Source organism: Bubalus kerabau, chromosome 23 (genome assembly GCF_029407905.1).
Source record: "Bubalus kerabau isolate K-KA32 ecotype Philippines breed swamp buffalo chromosome 23, PCC_UOA_SB_1v2, whole genome shotgun sequence".
NCBI classification, from domain to species: Eukaryota; Metazoa; Chordata; class Mammalia; order Artiodactyla; family Bovidae; genus Bubalus; species Bubalus kerabau.
The window spans coordinates 11389876-11406637 of NC_073646.1; the positions used below are offsets into that span (position 1 = coordinate 11389876).

At 40.7% G+C, this 16762-nt stretch overlaps 1 protein-coding gene across 5 annotated transcripts in view; it reads right to left on the reverse strand.

Annotated features, from left to right (window-relative positions):
• The window catches only part of TXNDC11 (thioredoxin domain containing 11), a 60342-nt gene that overhangs the window by 32769 nt on the left and 10811 nt on the right, over positions 1-16762 (reverse strand). The window contains exons 3-5 of one of the 5 annotated variants that reach the window (XM_055562636.1): positions 16197-16294; positions 12334-12463; positions 876-969 (exon numbers count right to left, since the gene is read on the reverse strand). The exons of 1 other annotated variant lie outside the window; for it this stretch is intronic. In XM_055562636.1, the coding sequence (XP_055418611.1) occupies positions 876-969; positions 12334-12463; positions 16197-16294 (322 nt within the window). The remainder of the gene's footprint in view (positions 1-875; positions 970-12333; positions 12464-16196; positions 16295-16762) is intronic. 3 more of the 5 variants (XM_055562637.1, XM_055562641.1, XM_055562639.1) reach the window with 3 other exon arrangements.

The following is a 16762-nucleotide window of genomic DNA, read 5'->3' on the forward strand; positions in this document are numbered from 1 at the left end:
GGAAAACGACAGACAGTAAACAAATCATCTCACAAGTAGACACATCATATAAACTAGGCTGAGTGCTATGAAAGAAAACAACAAACCTCTCCCCAGCGTGGCAGACTGAGGAGGTGGGTGCTATTTGAGGGGAATCTGGAGGATAAACAGGGGTTTAAAAGGTGGAGAGCTGGGCCCTGGGCATGGGAGGACACATTTCAGGCAGAAGGGCTGGCACAGCGGCCCCCATGTGAGGAAGGAGGATGGAGACTGGGTACCAGGTAAGTGCCCACTGGTCTCGTCCAGGGGTGGGAAGAGGCTTGGACCACGACTTGTAATGAGATGAACAGCAGATGAAAGTATCTAACAGAGAGCTGATTTAAGGCCACAGCTGATACAGAGAAAGAAAATGGAGCAACGTGAAAAAACGGGCAGGATACAATGTTTAACTTAAAAAGCAGGGCTTCAAATAAGATATGATTCAGCTAAGTAGAAAAACATGTATATATGGATCTGAGAGTAGTGAAGCTGGCTGTAGGCTGATGCTGTAACATGACATGACTTTTATACAACCTACAACCACTAAAAACTGTTATCAAAACGTCCAACTCCACACAAAACGAGAGAATATAAGAAAATTTAAAGTGCAAAATACAACACTGTAGACACTGTGTGATCAAGCTACATTAAAAAAAAAAAATCTCTAAACATTTAAGAGACTGTCCTTGAAACAGCAAACAATTCTGTCAATAGAACATAAAACAATGTAATACAAATAGAAAAAGAATCAAGAGAACTAAAATGTATAAATCACAAAGATAACCTATGCAAAAGTAGGTATCAGTATACATACATTTTGGTTAAAGCACTAATGTGTTAATATGAATCCTGTTTACCTTTCTTTAATGAATGCAGTGCTGAGGTGAAGAAGGTCAAATAACCGGGTGGCTGGGGTGAGCCACTGAACTCAAAGTACCCGAGAACTCCAGGCTGTAGAACAAGAGCAGAATTAGGTGACTGGGGTATCGCTGGTCACTGCATAAAGAGAAGTATTTCAAAACAAGAAAGACATGCCATTACAACTTCACAATTGCAACCTGCTGCATTCCCGTTTTAAAAAATCTAACAGAAGCCCATGAAAAAAGTTGCTGGTACGCAATGACCCTTTCCCTCCATTTAGACAACAGACAGGGTAAGGGATCGAGTTGAGTTGCAGCAGCTTTTACAGGGGCAGTTAGCTCAGAGCTGAAACATCCTAGGCAGGTCTTTCACCCTCTGTGGGCAGTTCTCCTATGCCCCTGGTTTGAAACCTCACCATCAAGTCCAAGTACTCACTTGCCTTTGTTTGGCAATTCTAGGCAAACCCATTCAATGATCTGTAACCTTTCTTACATTTCTTCCTCCCCTCACTCCAAACACACCTTCACGCTCACTGGAAATTGGGCTACCCTTGAGCGGCTCCACTGGTGCTCAAGGTCATCCTTCTAGGGGCTCCTTCCTCTCCCCTCAGAGCCCCGCATTCCTCACGGGCAACGCTCCTCTCTTGTCAGGTCAGTCTGCGGAGAGCTCTCTTGGTCCTCCACCCCAGCTTCCACCTACTCATTCCATTTCTCTAAGCTTAGAACCGCACGCCCCTCCATTCTGCCACACCAATTAACTGTGTTCCACCAGACCACATTCTGCTTTCACGTTCAGAATAATTTCTTCCTTCTTAGAAGGCCCCGCGGGCACCATTCTGTCTGACTGTTCTGTAACTAAATGTTTCTGAAGCCCAACTGTGAGATCCTTGAGCAACGAGTGCTGGCTGGGAGTCAGGAGACCTAAGCTCAAGTCTGACAGCTCAGTGATCTTGGGTGAACCCTTCAATGTGAAGCTCAGCTTTCTTAACTAAGGGGACCATTCATCCTGGGGTTACTGAGAAGAATGGGCTTGATGAACATAAAGCACTAAGCAGAGGTAAGAAGGCCTTTCTAGCCCTAAAACACACAACACTGTTTTTAATGAATAATTTTGGAGCTGATGTGATCATTGGGACAAAGACCTAAATAGTAAAATAGAAATTTACCCTGTTGGTAAAGTTTAAAATCAGTATGTTGTACAAAAAAGGAAATTTCTGATCTATAATGGAACATACTATCTTTCAAATCTAAAGCACTTGTTTAGTCTAATAAGATTTCATTTTAAATAAATTAACTGCTTTTCATTCTGGTAGAGATCGAGACAGTCAATGTTTAATATTAATATAGAAAAAAAATCCAACAAATAACTAATTTCCCAAACAACTGAGGAAATAAGAAAGTAAAGTTATTGAAATAGGATTTTTTTTTTTTTTTTTGCTAAATTTCTTTAAATGTTTTCAACAAGCCAATCCAGAATTGGCTCAAAGTAGAATAACACACTGTTTGGGTTCCTAATGTTTTAAACCAACCTATGATGGAAAAACATCTATTTCTGCTTTATTGACCATGCCAAAGCCTTTGACTGTGTGGATCACAATAAACTGTGCAAAATTCTGAAAGAGATGGGAATACCAGACCACCTGACCTGCCTCTTGAGAAATCTGTATGCAGGTCAGGAAGCAACAGTTAGAAATGGACATGGAACAACAGACTGGTTCCAAATAGGAAAAGGAGTTCGTCAAGGCTGTATATTGTCACCCTGTTTATTTAACTTATATGCAGAGTACATCATGAGAAACGCTGGACTGGAAGAAACACAAGCTGGAATCAAGACTGCTGGGAGAAATATCAATAACCTCAGATATGCAGATGACACCACCCTTATGGCAGAAAGTGAAGAGGAACTAAGAAGCCTCTTGATGAAGGTGAAAGTGGAGAGTGAAAAAGTTGGCTTAAAGCTCAACATTCAGAAAACGAAGATCATGGCATCCGGTCCCATCACTTCGTGGGAAATAGATGGGGAAACAGTGGAAACAGTGTCAGACTTTATTTTTCTGGGCTCCAAAATCACTGCAGATGGTGACTGCAGCCATGAAATTAAAAGACGCTTACTCCTGGGAAGAAAAGTTATGACCAACGTAGACAGCATATTCAAAAGCAGAGACATTACTTTGCCAACAAAGGTTCGTCTAGTCAAGACTATGGTTTTTCCTGTGGTCATGTATGGATGTGAGAGTTGGACTGTGAAGAAGGCTGAGCGCCGAAGAATTGATGCTTTTGAACTGTGGTGTTGGAGAAGACTCTTGAGAGTCCCTTGGACTGCAAGGAGATCCAACCAGTCCATTCTGAAGATCAGCCCTGGGATTTCTTTGGAAGGAATGATGCTACAGCTGAAACTCCAGTACTTTGGCCATCTCATGCGAAGAGCTGACTCACTGGAAAAGACTGTGATGCTGGGAGGGATTGGGGGCAGGACGAGAAGGGGACAACAGAGGATGAGATAGATGGCTGGATGGCATCACTGACTCGATGGATGTGAGTCTGAGTGAACTCCGGGAGTTGGTGATGGACAGGGAGGTCTGGCGTGCTGCGATTCATGGGGCTGCAAAGAGTCAGACACGACTGAGCGACTGAACTGATCTGATGACGGTGTACCAGCCTTTATACCAGGAACAAAGGAAAACAAGACCTTCAGGAATTTCAGTCAAGTTAATACTGGGTAATACAAGATAAAATGAAAAGTGATGGAAAGAAAATACACCCATTTATATTTCTTTCACTCTTCTAAATCAAAACCAATTGGAATAAACTCATTCTAAATATTAAGAAAGGTTTCGTGGCCAAAAATGATATGAAGTGAGCTTCAAACTCTCTTCTCCCATGATAGGAGAAGACATACGGCCCATAAACACGTATCTGTTTACATACATGTATGTAATTACATGTGTGTTTATGTAAACACACCTCAATGGAAATAAAAACTACCTGAATTCTACGTCTCCATGAGAAATGTAGATTAAACCTTTAAAAACGAATAAAGGCTAAACCATTTGCAGGGGTCCTCTGCAGGCCTTTCAACAGCGTAAGGGTTCATCCCTGTTGATGGCGCCACTGCTGTGGTTTCCCAAGGGGCTACACAGCTTGAATGAAGGAGCCTCTATTCTCAGACCTGGTACTGAAATTTCCAAAGAAATTCCACAAACAATACAAAAAACCCACAGGTAAAATTATTTTTACTTTTTACTGCCAAAAATATGAAGATCATAAAATTCAACAACCATATGAAAGGATTAACAGTTGCATAAATCATAAAATACAATCTATTTTAAAGAAACAGGCAACGTCTATCTATTTTAGGTACTATATTTCAAATATTCATAGGAGTGTGACAGTCTGTATTAGATTTTGAAAAGTGGCATGTTTCAGAATGTCACTTAAAACATTTCAAAATAATAAAAAGGAAATAAAGTGACAATTATCCGTTTATTTCTACTGCAAATTACCATTTAAAAGTTATTAAACTGGCTCTGGTTATGCTTCAGGTAAAATACATTTCACAAGCATTTCCCCAAAGTTTCAATGTCTCTCCAACCAAAGCTGTTATCTAAGAAATCATTATATATTTCAGATTCCTCCACAGTTCTTAAATCTGCAAAAACAGAAGTTTGGGGAACAAAAACACATGCCTATCCACATACACAATCGTGCCAGGTCTACATCCCTTGTTTGCTGGGCTGCGTATCAACCCAGGGGCTGGTTCAAAGCAGACACTGGGGCCCCTCCCTGCCTCATATACTTTTGAGGCTCTCTTTCAGATGAGCAGGCCAAGCAGGTGGGGCAGGCTGACCCTGGGCTGAGGTTGGGGTGGAAGCCTGCTGGCATGCACGCTGTCGCTCCTCACCCTGATGCCCACCAGTGTGTAAAGGTGGTCCCACCCTAGGGGCCAGCCACAGCATTTCCATCAGTGCCCCGATGCCAGGACGGCTGCCTGCAGGAACCTAGCTGCTAGTGTTCCCCTTTCCTTCGTTTGCCCACCTCATCAAAGGTATAATCAGGACACACTGCAGTCGCAAGACACCTCTGTGCCCTTGACTCCCACCACTCTCCCCTTGGCTCTAGTCACTGCCCCGCCAAATCCAATTCCTCCCTCAGGACCTCTGCACTCACTGTTCCTGCCTCCTGGAGTATTTTCCCCAAATTTCCTCAGGGATGGATCACATCACACAGGCTTCACTCTAAGTCTCTGTCCAAATGTCGCATCCTCAGAGATGTCTTCTCTGCCTTCTAAGACACTCACACCTCCCTCTCTGCTCTCATTTCCATCCTGTCCCTTGTCTCTGTCTGTAGCAATGGTTTTCTGATATTACCTCATGTGTTAAGCTTTCTCGGGCTGCCATGACAAATCACCACAAACTTGGTGGCTTAAACCAACAGAAATTTTTTCTCATGGTGAAGAACAAAACACGAAGAGTACCAGATTATACCCTAACCCAGTCGGTGGGTTTTCAACTCCATTCCATGATGTACAGTATATTCAGTACCTGCTATAATGAGGCTGGAAACAGGCTAAATGGGCTATTTATATGAGGCCAGCCCAACCTCATCAGCATAAAAATGTCTTTCCTATGTGACACCCTTTGCAGTGTGGCATAAATTTCAGCAGATGGTGTGCACGCCCTCTAGTGGCCATGAGAACAGTTACCTCCATGTGTTGCTTTCCTCAATGGCAACAATATATCTGAATTAATGTTGCTGCTGCTGCTGCTAAGTTGCTTCAGTGGTGTCCAATGCATGAAAGTGAAAAGTGAAAGTGAAGTCGCTCAGTCGTATCCGACTCTTAGCGACCCCATGGACTGCAGCCTACCAGGCTCCTCCGTCCATGGGATTCTCCAGGCAAGAGTACTGGAGTGGAGTGCCATTGCCTTCTCCGAATTAATGTTAACTCACATTTATTGGAGGAGGAAATGGCAACACACTCCAGTGTTCTTGCCTGGAGAATCCCAGGGACGGGGGAGCCTGGTGGGCTGCCGTCTATGGGGTCGCACAGAGTCAGACACGACTGAAGCGACTCAGGAGCAGCAGCATAAAATGTAAAGCTAAAGTTGTATAGAACTATGTATCTACTTCTATGTGCAACATCAGAGTACAAACAACACTTTTACTAACAAACAACAGGATAACAGCCGATACCAGGCAGCATTCTAGGTTTGTCTCCAAAGTGCTCAGATTTCTGTCAACTGGCAATTTACCCAATGCCCTGCTTCTCCCTCCAAATACCTTCCAAGTGTTCTCTTATCCCATTTAAATTTAAAACAACTTGATTTATCAAAACTTCTAAGAATAAATAAATGGATATATGCTAAATCACTGCTCTTAAAAAGATAAATTATAGAGATTCATGAAAAGATTTTGAAAAGATTTTGGTTACCGATATGAGTTTTAAATAATACTGTTGGCATCTGGTGGTAGACTGAAAGGTACAAATCAGATGATTCTGTCACATGCTTTAAAATATAAAAAAGTAAGAATATTGACACAGAAGCTACCGATACTTAAGACAAATTACCGACAGAGGAGTCATAAAATTAGTGACTGTGAAAGTGACATTACCACACTCAGTCCTGTCCCCTTTCCAATCAACTGAATGTCTAAATAAAAGTGACATGGGTATGTTTGACTATGCTGTCTCCAAGTAATAAACTTTCTTGTTTGTCTCTTAAACAGTTAGAAAGAACTTTCAAGGAAGAGGAATTTTATCATACAATTAGAGTAAATGAAGAAAGGAGAATTTCTTAACATAGTTTGCAACAAGATGACATAAAGCTCCTGATCTCTGCCTGCAGTGTCCACCAGGAAGTCCATTTAGTTTTAGTTACATTCATGATTTATAAGGCAGGTATGATTTTAGTGCATATCTGGGAAGAACATTCTAGACTCTACCAAGCATCAATTCTGTGATTTTCATACACAGAACACTCCCAGTTCTGCAGAATAAATACTAACGACCCAATTAATAAAACTTTGCTTCTTTAATAGTAAGTCAATAGCCATGGCCCATCCTTTATAACTAATTATTCTTAGAACCATTATTAAAGATGAAGGAAAAAAAGTTACAGTCAAGTTAAGATTTATTTCAAAATTTTTCTTCCATGAAGAAGGAAGGATCAAAAATGACATAAAAATAATTAAATATTCAAAGTTTTAACCTCTAGTTACATAGTAAAAATTCAAATCAGAGACTTTAATCATTCCTTTGTATATAAGGAAGAATCTTGGGAGCCAGAAGACCTGGACTGCAGTCCAATCTCCACTCAGGGTAAATCATACCCTCTCTGCCTCTTTGTACCTTTATCTTCTTAATCTGTTTAAAGGATCTACAGTTTTCATCTACCTCACATGGCTGCTGGGAAAATCAGAAGTAAAAGCACTTGAAAACTGCTGGTCACTTAGCCAAGCATAGTTTACTCATTCTTTGTTTGCTGATAATGTCTAAGGAATTTTAGAATTTACAGAGTCAAGCACTTACAATACTCACCCTTTAATGTCTTTCTGCAATGTTCAGTAAATTAAATGCAATACTGTTTTCCTAAAAATAGCATCTGGGTTTAGTGTCATATTTTACAAACATAAAAGTATGGTGAATGATGAGCAATCTGATTCAGTTAGGTCTGATGTATTCTAAGTCAAATAAAATATTGGTTAGGGAATTCTCCAGCAGTCCAATGGTTAGAACTCTGTGCTGCCACTGCAGGGAGCGTGGGTTCAATGCCTGGCTGGGAACTAAGAACCAGCAAGCCGTGCAACACTGTCAAAACTATATACACATGTGTATATATACATGCACACACACATATGTATTTTCTCCATTTGTTAAAAACTTCTGCTCTTCTAGGTAATTATCAAATAATCTGAAATAGGCTTTTAAAAGGATTCATCTATAGGACTTGTAAAAATTCAAACCAACCTAGAATTAGAGCATTTCTGTTTATAACAGCATTAGAAGCATATGTGAATAGAGTGCAGTATACACAGAATAATGAAGTTTATGTCAATATAGAAAGTTGTTAATTGCAGAGCAGCATCACTGCCCAAGTAATAAACACTACACAATCTTACAATGATCTACACTATTCATAAATACCTGGATTAGAGACAAACTTATAAGTAACCAATATGGTTTTTTAATGAGGAGGAAATTATCAAACGCATTCCTGTAACACATCACAGACACACCTAGAGACAGAAGCAGTGCCATCCTAACAAACCTTAGAAGTGCCACAGAAACATTAAATAATTATTTCTGCCCAATTTTAGTATACCTAAATTTAAACACACTTGATATTGAAATCCATATTTGTAATTTCATGGAATTATCAATCCATATTAAACACACTTGATATTGAAATCCGTATTTGTAAAGACAAAATTTGGATATTGTAATCCAAATACAGATTTGATACTGAAATCCGTATTTGATCAAAGCAAGTATCTGTCATACTAAGACTTCTTTAAATCAGCAATACCCTTAACATACTTAGGATGCATGCTTTTTTGGGACGGGGGGAGGGTGTGGTACAAACTAAGTGAGTAAAAAGCTGAGCATCAGGGACATCTATAGATGAAAAATAACTCACTCCAGGCTCTAGCTCCCCACAGGTAACACTCCAGAAATTTCTAGTTAAGGCATTGCTTAATTTTCATCTCTCTACTGACACTGTGATAAGCAGACACACTTGCAATAATTAGATTGCGGCTTTCTATGTGCTATATGAAAAAATGTGTGTTTATACTAAGACCTGTGAGGCATCCTAAAGACCTTATTTGAGGAAACAATCATTCAGAACAGCGGTTCTCAACCAGGATGATTCTGTGCCCCTAAGGGACACGTGACAATGCCTGGATATTTTTGCTTGTCACAAGTAAGGGGGAGGTGCGGTGCTATTGGTATGAGCAGGCAGAGGCCAAAGATGCTGCTAAACATTCTGCAGAGCACGGGACAACCCGCCACAACACAGAATTATCTGATTCCAAATGTCAATAATGCCGAGACTGAGAAACCTTAATTTAAAGGATGCCTATAAAGTTTATTATGGTCCAGAGTGAGGCCTCTAAAAATTCTTTTAAACTTTTTTATTTATTCAACTATCAAAACCATGAGAGTGGTTTCATTTCAGGATCGGAAATTGTGTCTTTATGCTATCTTACAGAGAGTGAATGAAGCTGATATCGCTTCTTTCTAAGGCACTATCTGGTATGTTTCACAAGATAAAAGACTTCCCATTTGAAACCATGCTGGGCGCAACTCCCAAATTCTTTCACAATTAATCAAATACTGTCTCTTGCCAACCCAACAGTTTCATCTCAGTGAACAGAAGCCCAGCAAAGATGATTCTAACAAGATAAAAGCCATCTGCAGCTTTCAGGAGGCATTTGAAAGGCCAAGAGAAGCTCTACAGGGTTCCATCTTGGCAGCACTCTCTTGGGTCCCATCTTAAAAGCAGTCTAACCATTGTTGTCATCTTTCTAATTAAGTGGGCTGCCAAAAACAAACAAACAACTTGAGTAATGTCACTGGCACAACACCGAATCTGATGTGAACTCAACATCAGACTTGGAGCATCATCACTGAAAGTTGCTGCTGACAAGCGGGTTCTAAGAATGCAGAAGCTCAAGGTCAGGAATCATCCTTGCTGCTCAGTCATAGCTGTGCCCTCGTCTCTCTCCTGCAGATCCAACTACAGAGACACTACAAACATCTTAGAGACAGTAATAAAAAAGGGTTAGAAAGATCTCTGATACACATGCTCAAAGGCATTGTTTCAAAAATACTTTCCCAACCAAAAATGATAAATCTTCTTTCGTCTGCCTCTTTCCAACCTCTAAACTCACCAAAGCCAAAACAGGAGGGATTATCTGAGCCATCTCACTTACTTCAGAAATGAGAAATCTGCATAAAACAGAGAAATCAAAGATTTCTGTCAGAGCTAAAACCCAGACCTGTAGAGTCCTGCTGCTGCTGCTGCTAAGTCACTTCAGTCGTGTCCGACTCTGTGCGACCCCAGAGACGGCAGCCCACCAGGCTCCCCCATCCCTGGGATTCTCCAGGCAAGAACACTGGAGTGGGTTGCCATTTCCTTCTCCAATGCATGAAAGTGAAGTCGCTCCTAGCTGAGTCCATCTCATCATGTGACCTCTGCTTAAAAACTGGCTCAAAACTCTCTGTACACAAATCTCTCATAGAGCTGGATATAATCATAAAGCCACCTCTCTGTGCTCTGTAAAGCCAAATCATCTCCGTTTTTTTTTCCACACTCTTTTGGGGCAGCTCTTCTCCCATTTCTTTACTTTCTAGAGGACACTGAGTGAAAATGTAATGGGAAAAACAGAGGGCACCAATCCAGGCCCAATGTTCCCCAGAAGTCTCAAGAGACTTCACCTGAAGGAAGACCTCTTGGCCTCTGAGGTCATTTTTTATCATCTCAGTTACAAAACAAACAAAAGGTTTTTATATAAGTAGGGAATTCCAGCAGATGTTATGCATTTTGAGTTCTCTCAGTAGTGCTAACTATCCAGGATTTTTCCACAATGTAATTTTCACTGACAGATTTTTATTTATTATGACTACATCCTACCTGGCATTTTCTTTTTAAAATCTCATTTAATCCCTGTTTTACCAATGAGAAAATGGAGGCATAAAGAGGTTAAGTACTTTGCTGGAGGCCACATAGCTTAGAAGACAGAGGTGAGTTTGGATTCAAGTTTGTCTGAGTCCTGATTCTTCACCGTCTTGCTGGACCACCCCAGTGACTGACTGTCATCTACTGAAAATCTACGTGAAAACCCTCATCGCACAATCACTGCACCAAAAGGAGTCTCAGAAAAACCCTGTTCCCGGACCTTGACGCCTGGCAGATGAGTGACCTGCCCCCAGTCACAGACCCAGTCGGTGCTGCCAGAGGGATGGGGCCCAGGTGCCCTGCCTCCCACTGTAGGTCCTGCTCACCAGCCTCCCAGGAAAACCTACCCTTTATCCACGTAAGAGGAAGCATTCACCCTGAAGCACCTCTGGGAACTAGAAGCAGAATAACTGGAGAGGAACACTGCTGCCTAGAGAATCTGCTAACAGTTAACACAAAGTGTTTCTGACACAACTGGAAAAAGTTGTAAATGATGTTCTGGGGAAAGAAATTCATATCCCACCTATATAAAATACACACAGTGCAAAAGGTAAATTTTAACCAAATGACAGTTAATAAATTCTCAAGTACTGAGAGATGGATTCATATGCTTTTTATCTCTACTAGGTACTTATAGTCTTGATTTTGTTGTAGCTAAGTATCATTTTTACTTGTGACCAAGAGGCTCAGATGGTAAAGAATCTGCCTGCAATGCAGGAGGCTCAGGGCTGAGAAGATCTCCTGGAAAAGGCAATGGCTACCCATTTCAGTATTCTTGCCCAGAGAATTCCATGGATAGAGCCTGGTGGTCCATGGGGTCCCAAAAGAGTCAGACACAACTCAACGACTAACATCACAAGTATGATTTTACATTTGATCCAGTGAATTTTTCTGTGAACTATTTTTATAATTTTTGAGATTATTTTAAGATTTATATTGGTCTCTCAATAACAACCTGTCCTGAACACACATTGAGGATCCCAACAAAATAATCCATCAGGGGTTGACTGGCAATAGGAAAACAGTTGAGATGCCATGTTAGGAAACTTTCTGTTAATAAACCTTGACATTTTTACACATTTAATAAAACAGAAAGAACATATTCCTAGCTTTTTTTTAAAAAAACTACACTACAACTTACGAGAAAGCCAGGCATCTCACAGTCAAGTGCTGCCAGCATACACAGTTTTTAGAAATCTATGTCCCATGCGCTTCAGTCCCCTCAGTCGTGTCCGGCTCTTTGCGACCTCATGGACTGTATCCCCCAGGCTCCTCTGTCCATGGGATTCTCCAGGCAAGAGTACTGGAGTGGGCTGCTGTGCCCTTTTCCAGGGGATCTTCCCAAACCAGGGAATCTTCCTGACACAGGGATCGAACCCACATCTCACGTCTACTGCACTGGCAGGCGGGTCCTTTACCACCTTTACCACCTGGGATGCCCAGAAGTGCTGTGTGCATCTTATATTTAGAAATCTACAATTGCATATAAATTGTAAATTAATTCTTACATACTCTAAGTTAATCGTGAGACAAACTGAAAGTTTGTTTAAAATTCCCGAATAAAAAATAGTATTCACAAGTTTTCTGTTCTCTAAAAACTCACTTGGCCAAACCATCCCTATAATTAAGTATCTCCAAAAGTATTTAGTTGGGGCTTACCTATAATGTGATCTTTTAATTGCTGCAAATCAGGAGGTATAAAGACTCTTCTAATAAAAACAATCCAATGCAACCCAGTGAAGCCTAAGGAAATGGGAGAAGACAGGAAAGACAGGTACCTCGTAGTTTGAGAGAAAATCTAGTAATTCTGATTGAGATGGGATGTAGAGAAGTGGTTTCATCACTCGGCGGACAAACTTCTCAATGTAAACAGCACTCATGGGGCCTTTGTATTCGATTGGTCCAAAACTAGTACCAAAAAAATAAAAATAAAAAATAAAAATACACCATGCATTAAACCTGTAATATATAACTGAAATCATCAACACCACAAAATGAAAATGTCTTGTTTTAGGATCCCAACTGGTTCATATGTCAGTAGCCTTCCTTGTCTCAAGAGGGTAACTGGAGGCCTAATTAAGAGCAAGCATTTTATGTGAGGGGAGGTACAACTGGCCATTACTTTTTAATATGAAATGACTTCTGCAAACTGAATTTCAGAGCAAAGTTCATTCTAGTCTCTGAAAAAAAAATAATTCTCACAGTAACATTTCTATAAAAAACAATAAACAGGCAACTCTGAAAACTGACCAAATGCCAAAGGATTCCAGGATCTTTACACAATTCTCCTGCGGGGTGGGGGAGGGGAGGAAGGCGGGGGAAGGGGTACACTTTCCTTTTCAAGACAACGTGAAATAAGGAACAAGTTGAGCAGTTGGTCCTTGGCCTACTACAAAGTAGTCATTAAATATTCTCAGAGGCACTTACACAAAGGATCACTAAATAAACCTTAAACCTACTTAAAACTTTATTACAACAAAAAATCATATGAAGATATGAAGTCAGGGAACTGTACAAATGATCTTCCCTGTTTTCCCAGGCAGTTGTGCTTGGGGACACACAGGAATTTGATTTAGTACCGATAAGCAATACTGCCAACACCGAGTTATCCTCCTAAGCTAATCAGAATGCTCACAGGGCTTTCTTCACTCTTGCACAACAGACATTGCTCAAATATAATTGGATGGTATGTGGCAAGGATGGGGGAGTATGGCGAAATTCAGCAGATCTATACCCATTCTTCTCTCTGAATAGAAACTGACACCAAGCATCCTGTTAACAGCAACAACAGAGCATAGAAAAGAACTACGTAAATGGGGATCACAATATTAATATATAACAGAAATTAATACACATACACATACATATAATGTGCTGACATAAACAATCTTCAGTGTGCACTGCAGAATGTGACAGCAGACAGAGGAACATCAGCAGCAAGAGGTAAAAATAGCATCTACACACACAGCGGAGACACTGGGCCAGCGACTCCATGGATTCAAGACTTACTACAATTCATTTGCTAACTAATTTTGTTTTTAAATTACTACCACCACCAACCACATCATTCACCACCAATTCTTAATTTAAAGGAAGAAATCAAAAATATCATCTGATAACTTATTTTGCTTAGCAGAAAGTGAGCAAGGGACCTGGAAACCTCGTCCACTCAAGCAAATCAGGCTCTGCTGAGGTTCCCAGGTTCCGTGTTACAAGGGTCCCAGGGATCAGGTGTAATGAGAAGATCCCCAGATGCAGGTCGTAGAGCACGTTTTGCCAGCACACCATGGCCACTGCTTTCGGACAAGCTGACTGAGGGGAGCTGAATTCTGCACAGTGTTTTGGGAAAACTACTTCCTGCTTCAGAGCCTTTCCTAAACTGCCTTTGTGACTGGCAATAAAACAAGTCAAAAAAACGGAGTCTGCTCTCACAAACAGGAAAGCCTGTTCATTTCTATAGGTAGCTACTACTAGTTAAGCTGTTACACAAACAGCACAGAATACAAAAAGGCTACCTTTTGGGTGTCTCTGCCGTAGCACTTTTTTTTTGGTACAATGCGAATGCTAGATGTTGAAATGAGTATTAATGGTTCTGAACCAACTCAAACAAGTAAAGGTTTAACAGGCCAAGATGAGGGGCAGGCACTTTAAGGTATAGCAGCCTCAGATTCCCCATCTGTAAACTAAGAGGGCTGGACTAAGTATTTCTGACGTTCCTTTCATGTCCTTTCAATCTTTCTATAAAACTAAGAAAACCAGTAGTGTAAGACAGCGCTGCACACCCACATAACCTGAAACGACATTTGTACTCAACTCAAAGGAACTCTTGTGATTTTAATGTCACATCGAGCTAAGTCTACCTCTGGGCAGCGGGCTTGGGTACACACCGTTGCAAGGCCTACACTCCCTGCTAGCCATCTGCACCCTATTTCCAAAAAAAGACATACAGGGATCTCTTCAGGGCAAGCTCATCGCCCATTACACATTACCGAGGTTTAGAACTTTCAAAGATTAATATAACACCACATACTTACCTTAAAAAAAAAGAAGTGACCATCAGAAAGTTACTCAGAGAAACTGTGTTTATACCCAAAGGGAAATTTGAGGGTGGAGATGGGGAAGGAATGTGTGTTTTTGCCCAAATACTATTTAATAGCTCCCGAGAAACAACACTCTGAGCCACACAAGTTTTATGTTAGAGACACAGGAATGTGCTGGAAGGGGACAGATAATCCACACATGACAGTCTGGTGATATCTATAATAAATCTGCACTGATTAAGGCCCAAGAATTTTAGAGGGAGGTAATAAAGCCTAACGGAGAAGGCAATGGCACCCCACTCCAGTACTCTTGCCTGGAAAATCCCATGGACGGAGGAGCCTGTTAGGCTGCAGTCCATGGGGTCGCTAAGAGTCGGACACGACTGAGCCACTTCACTTTCACTTTTCACTTTCACGCATTGGAGAAGGAAATGGCAACCCACTCCAGTGTTCTTGCCTGGAGAATCCCAGGGACGGGGGAGCCTGGTGGGCTGCCGTCTATGGGGTCACACAGAGTCGGACACGACTGAAGTGACTTGGCACAGCATAGCAATAAAGCCTAAAAACTAAAGTTCTTACTGGTCAACTCTTCTTAACCCTTCAGTAACAAACTTCAAGCCAATTACACTGAACAGAGCCCAGAATTTCATCTTCTGTCTCCAAAATCCTTCAAGTCAGATTTTAGACCTAACATCCACAGCGGGATTTCCCAGGGGTCTCAGTGGTAAAGAATTCACCTGCCAATGCAGGAGCCACAGGAGACACGGGTTCAATCCCTGGAGGAGGAAATGGCAACCCACTCCAGTACTCTTGCTGGGATAATCCCATAGACAGAGGAGGCTGGAGGGCTAGAGTCCGCAGAGTCACAAAGAGTCGGACACAACTGAGCAACTAAACAACCCGCAGCAAGGCCCGGGCAGTTCTCCAAAATCAAACACCAGTATTCCTGCAGCAAAGTGAGTACAGAGGCACCTGATGTGGTACAAAGACTATAGGTGGCCTCCTGGTACTTTAGGCCAGATGAACGCATTTGGGGATGATGTTCATCGAACTCCCTCAGGTCTTCAAAGCTCTCTGGATTTCAGAATGATACATTATAGGATTGCAGACTTGTAGTTTTTTCTTCCCAATTTGAAAAGATGTTAGATATCCTCCTGACTATGTTATGCTGCTAGATAACGGGATAAGGACTTTAGTACATTTTTATTCCATAAAACACTTCTATAATATTTGAAACATACAGCCACACAGCGGAGTAACCAGTACAATTGAAAACAATGCTACTGAATACGTCATGACATGGAAAAATGTTCACACACAAAAAAAGCAGTTGAGGAGATATTACTACTATCAATACATGATCCCATTTTTTTAAGTTAAAAAAGGGGGGTGTGGATATGTACAGTCATAGGAGGATATAGATCAAAACACATAGTGATTATGGATGTTGATAAATCACAGATCCTTCTATTTACTTATTTTTGCTTATTTGTTATTTTCTCAATTTTCTATAGTGGATACTTTTAAACAGGATAAAACAAAAATTCACTTTGAAACTGATAAACTGAATTGGATTAGAAACACTACTTGAAAGTTCTTACCTCCGATGATACAGATATATTACAGGAAAATAAAAAAAGTGTTTCTGTTTTCTGCATTTCCCCTGATTCCACCAACAGTTAATTGCGACAAACAACACCTGCAAGTCAAAGAAGGTTTCAAATGACTATAAATAACAACTGAAAAATCACCAAGATTTAAAAAACAAAATAATAGAAATGAAACAATCCCTCTCTGAAACAGAAAGCATTAAAAAAATCGTTTTGGGTATTCAAAGAAGGGCATCATTTACCCTGACAAGGACAAAGAAAGACTCTAGTGTCCAGCTGGGACTCTGAATATTTTGCAGTCTGGTCCAAGAGGAAAATGAATTGCTTCAAATCCTGAAGTGAATGACACCAAGTAACTTTTTCTAAGCATGATTATACTAAAACTTACCAGTAGGATATGTCTTTTGATAGTCAAACTGAGAATCTGAGAATAAAAACAATCTTACCTACAGCTGACATAACAAAAATTTCAAAGGACCGTTTTTAATAATGATATTAAAAACCAATAAAGATAATAGATGACTAGAACTATGCTCTAAAATATACTATCAGATAGC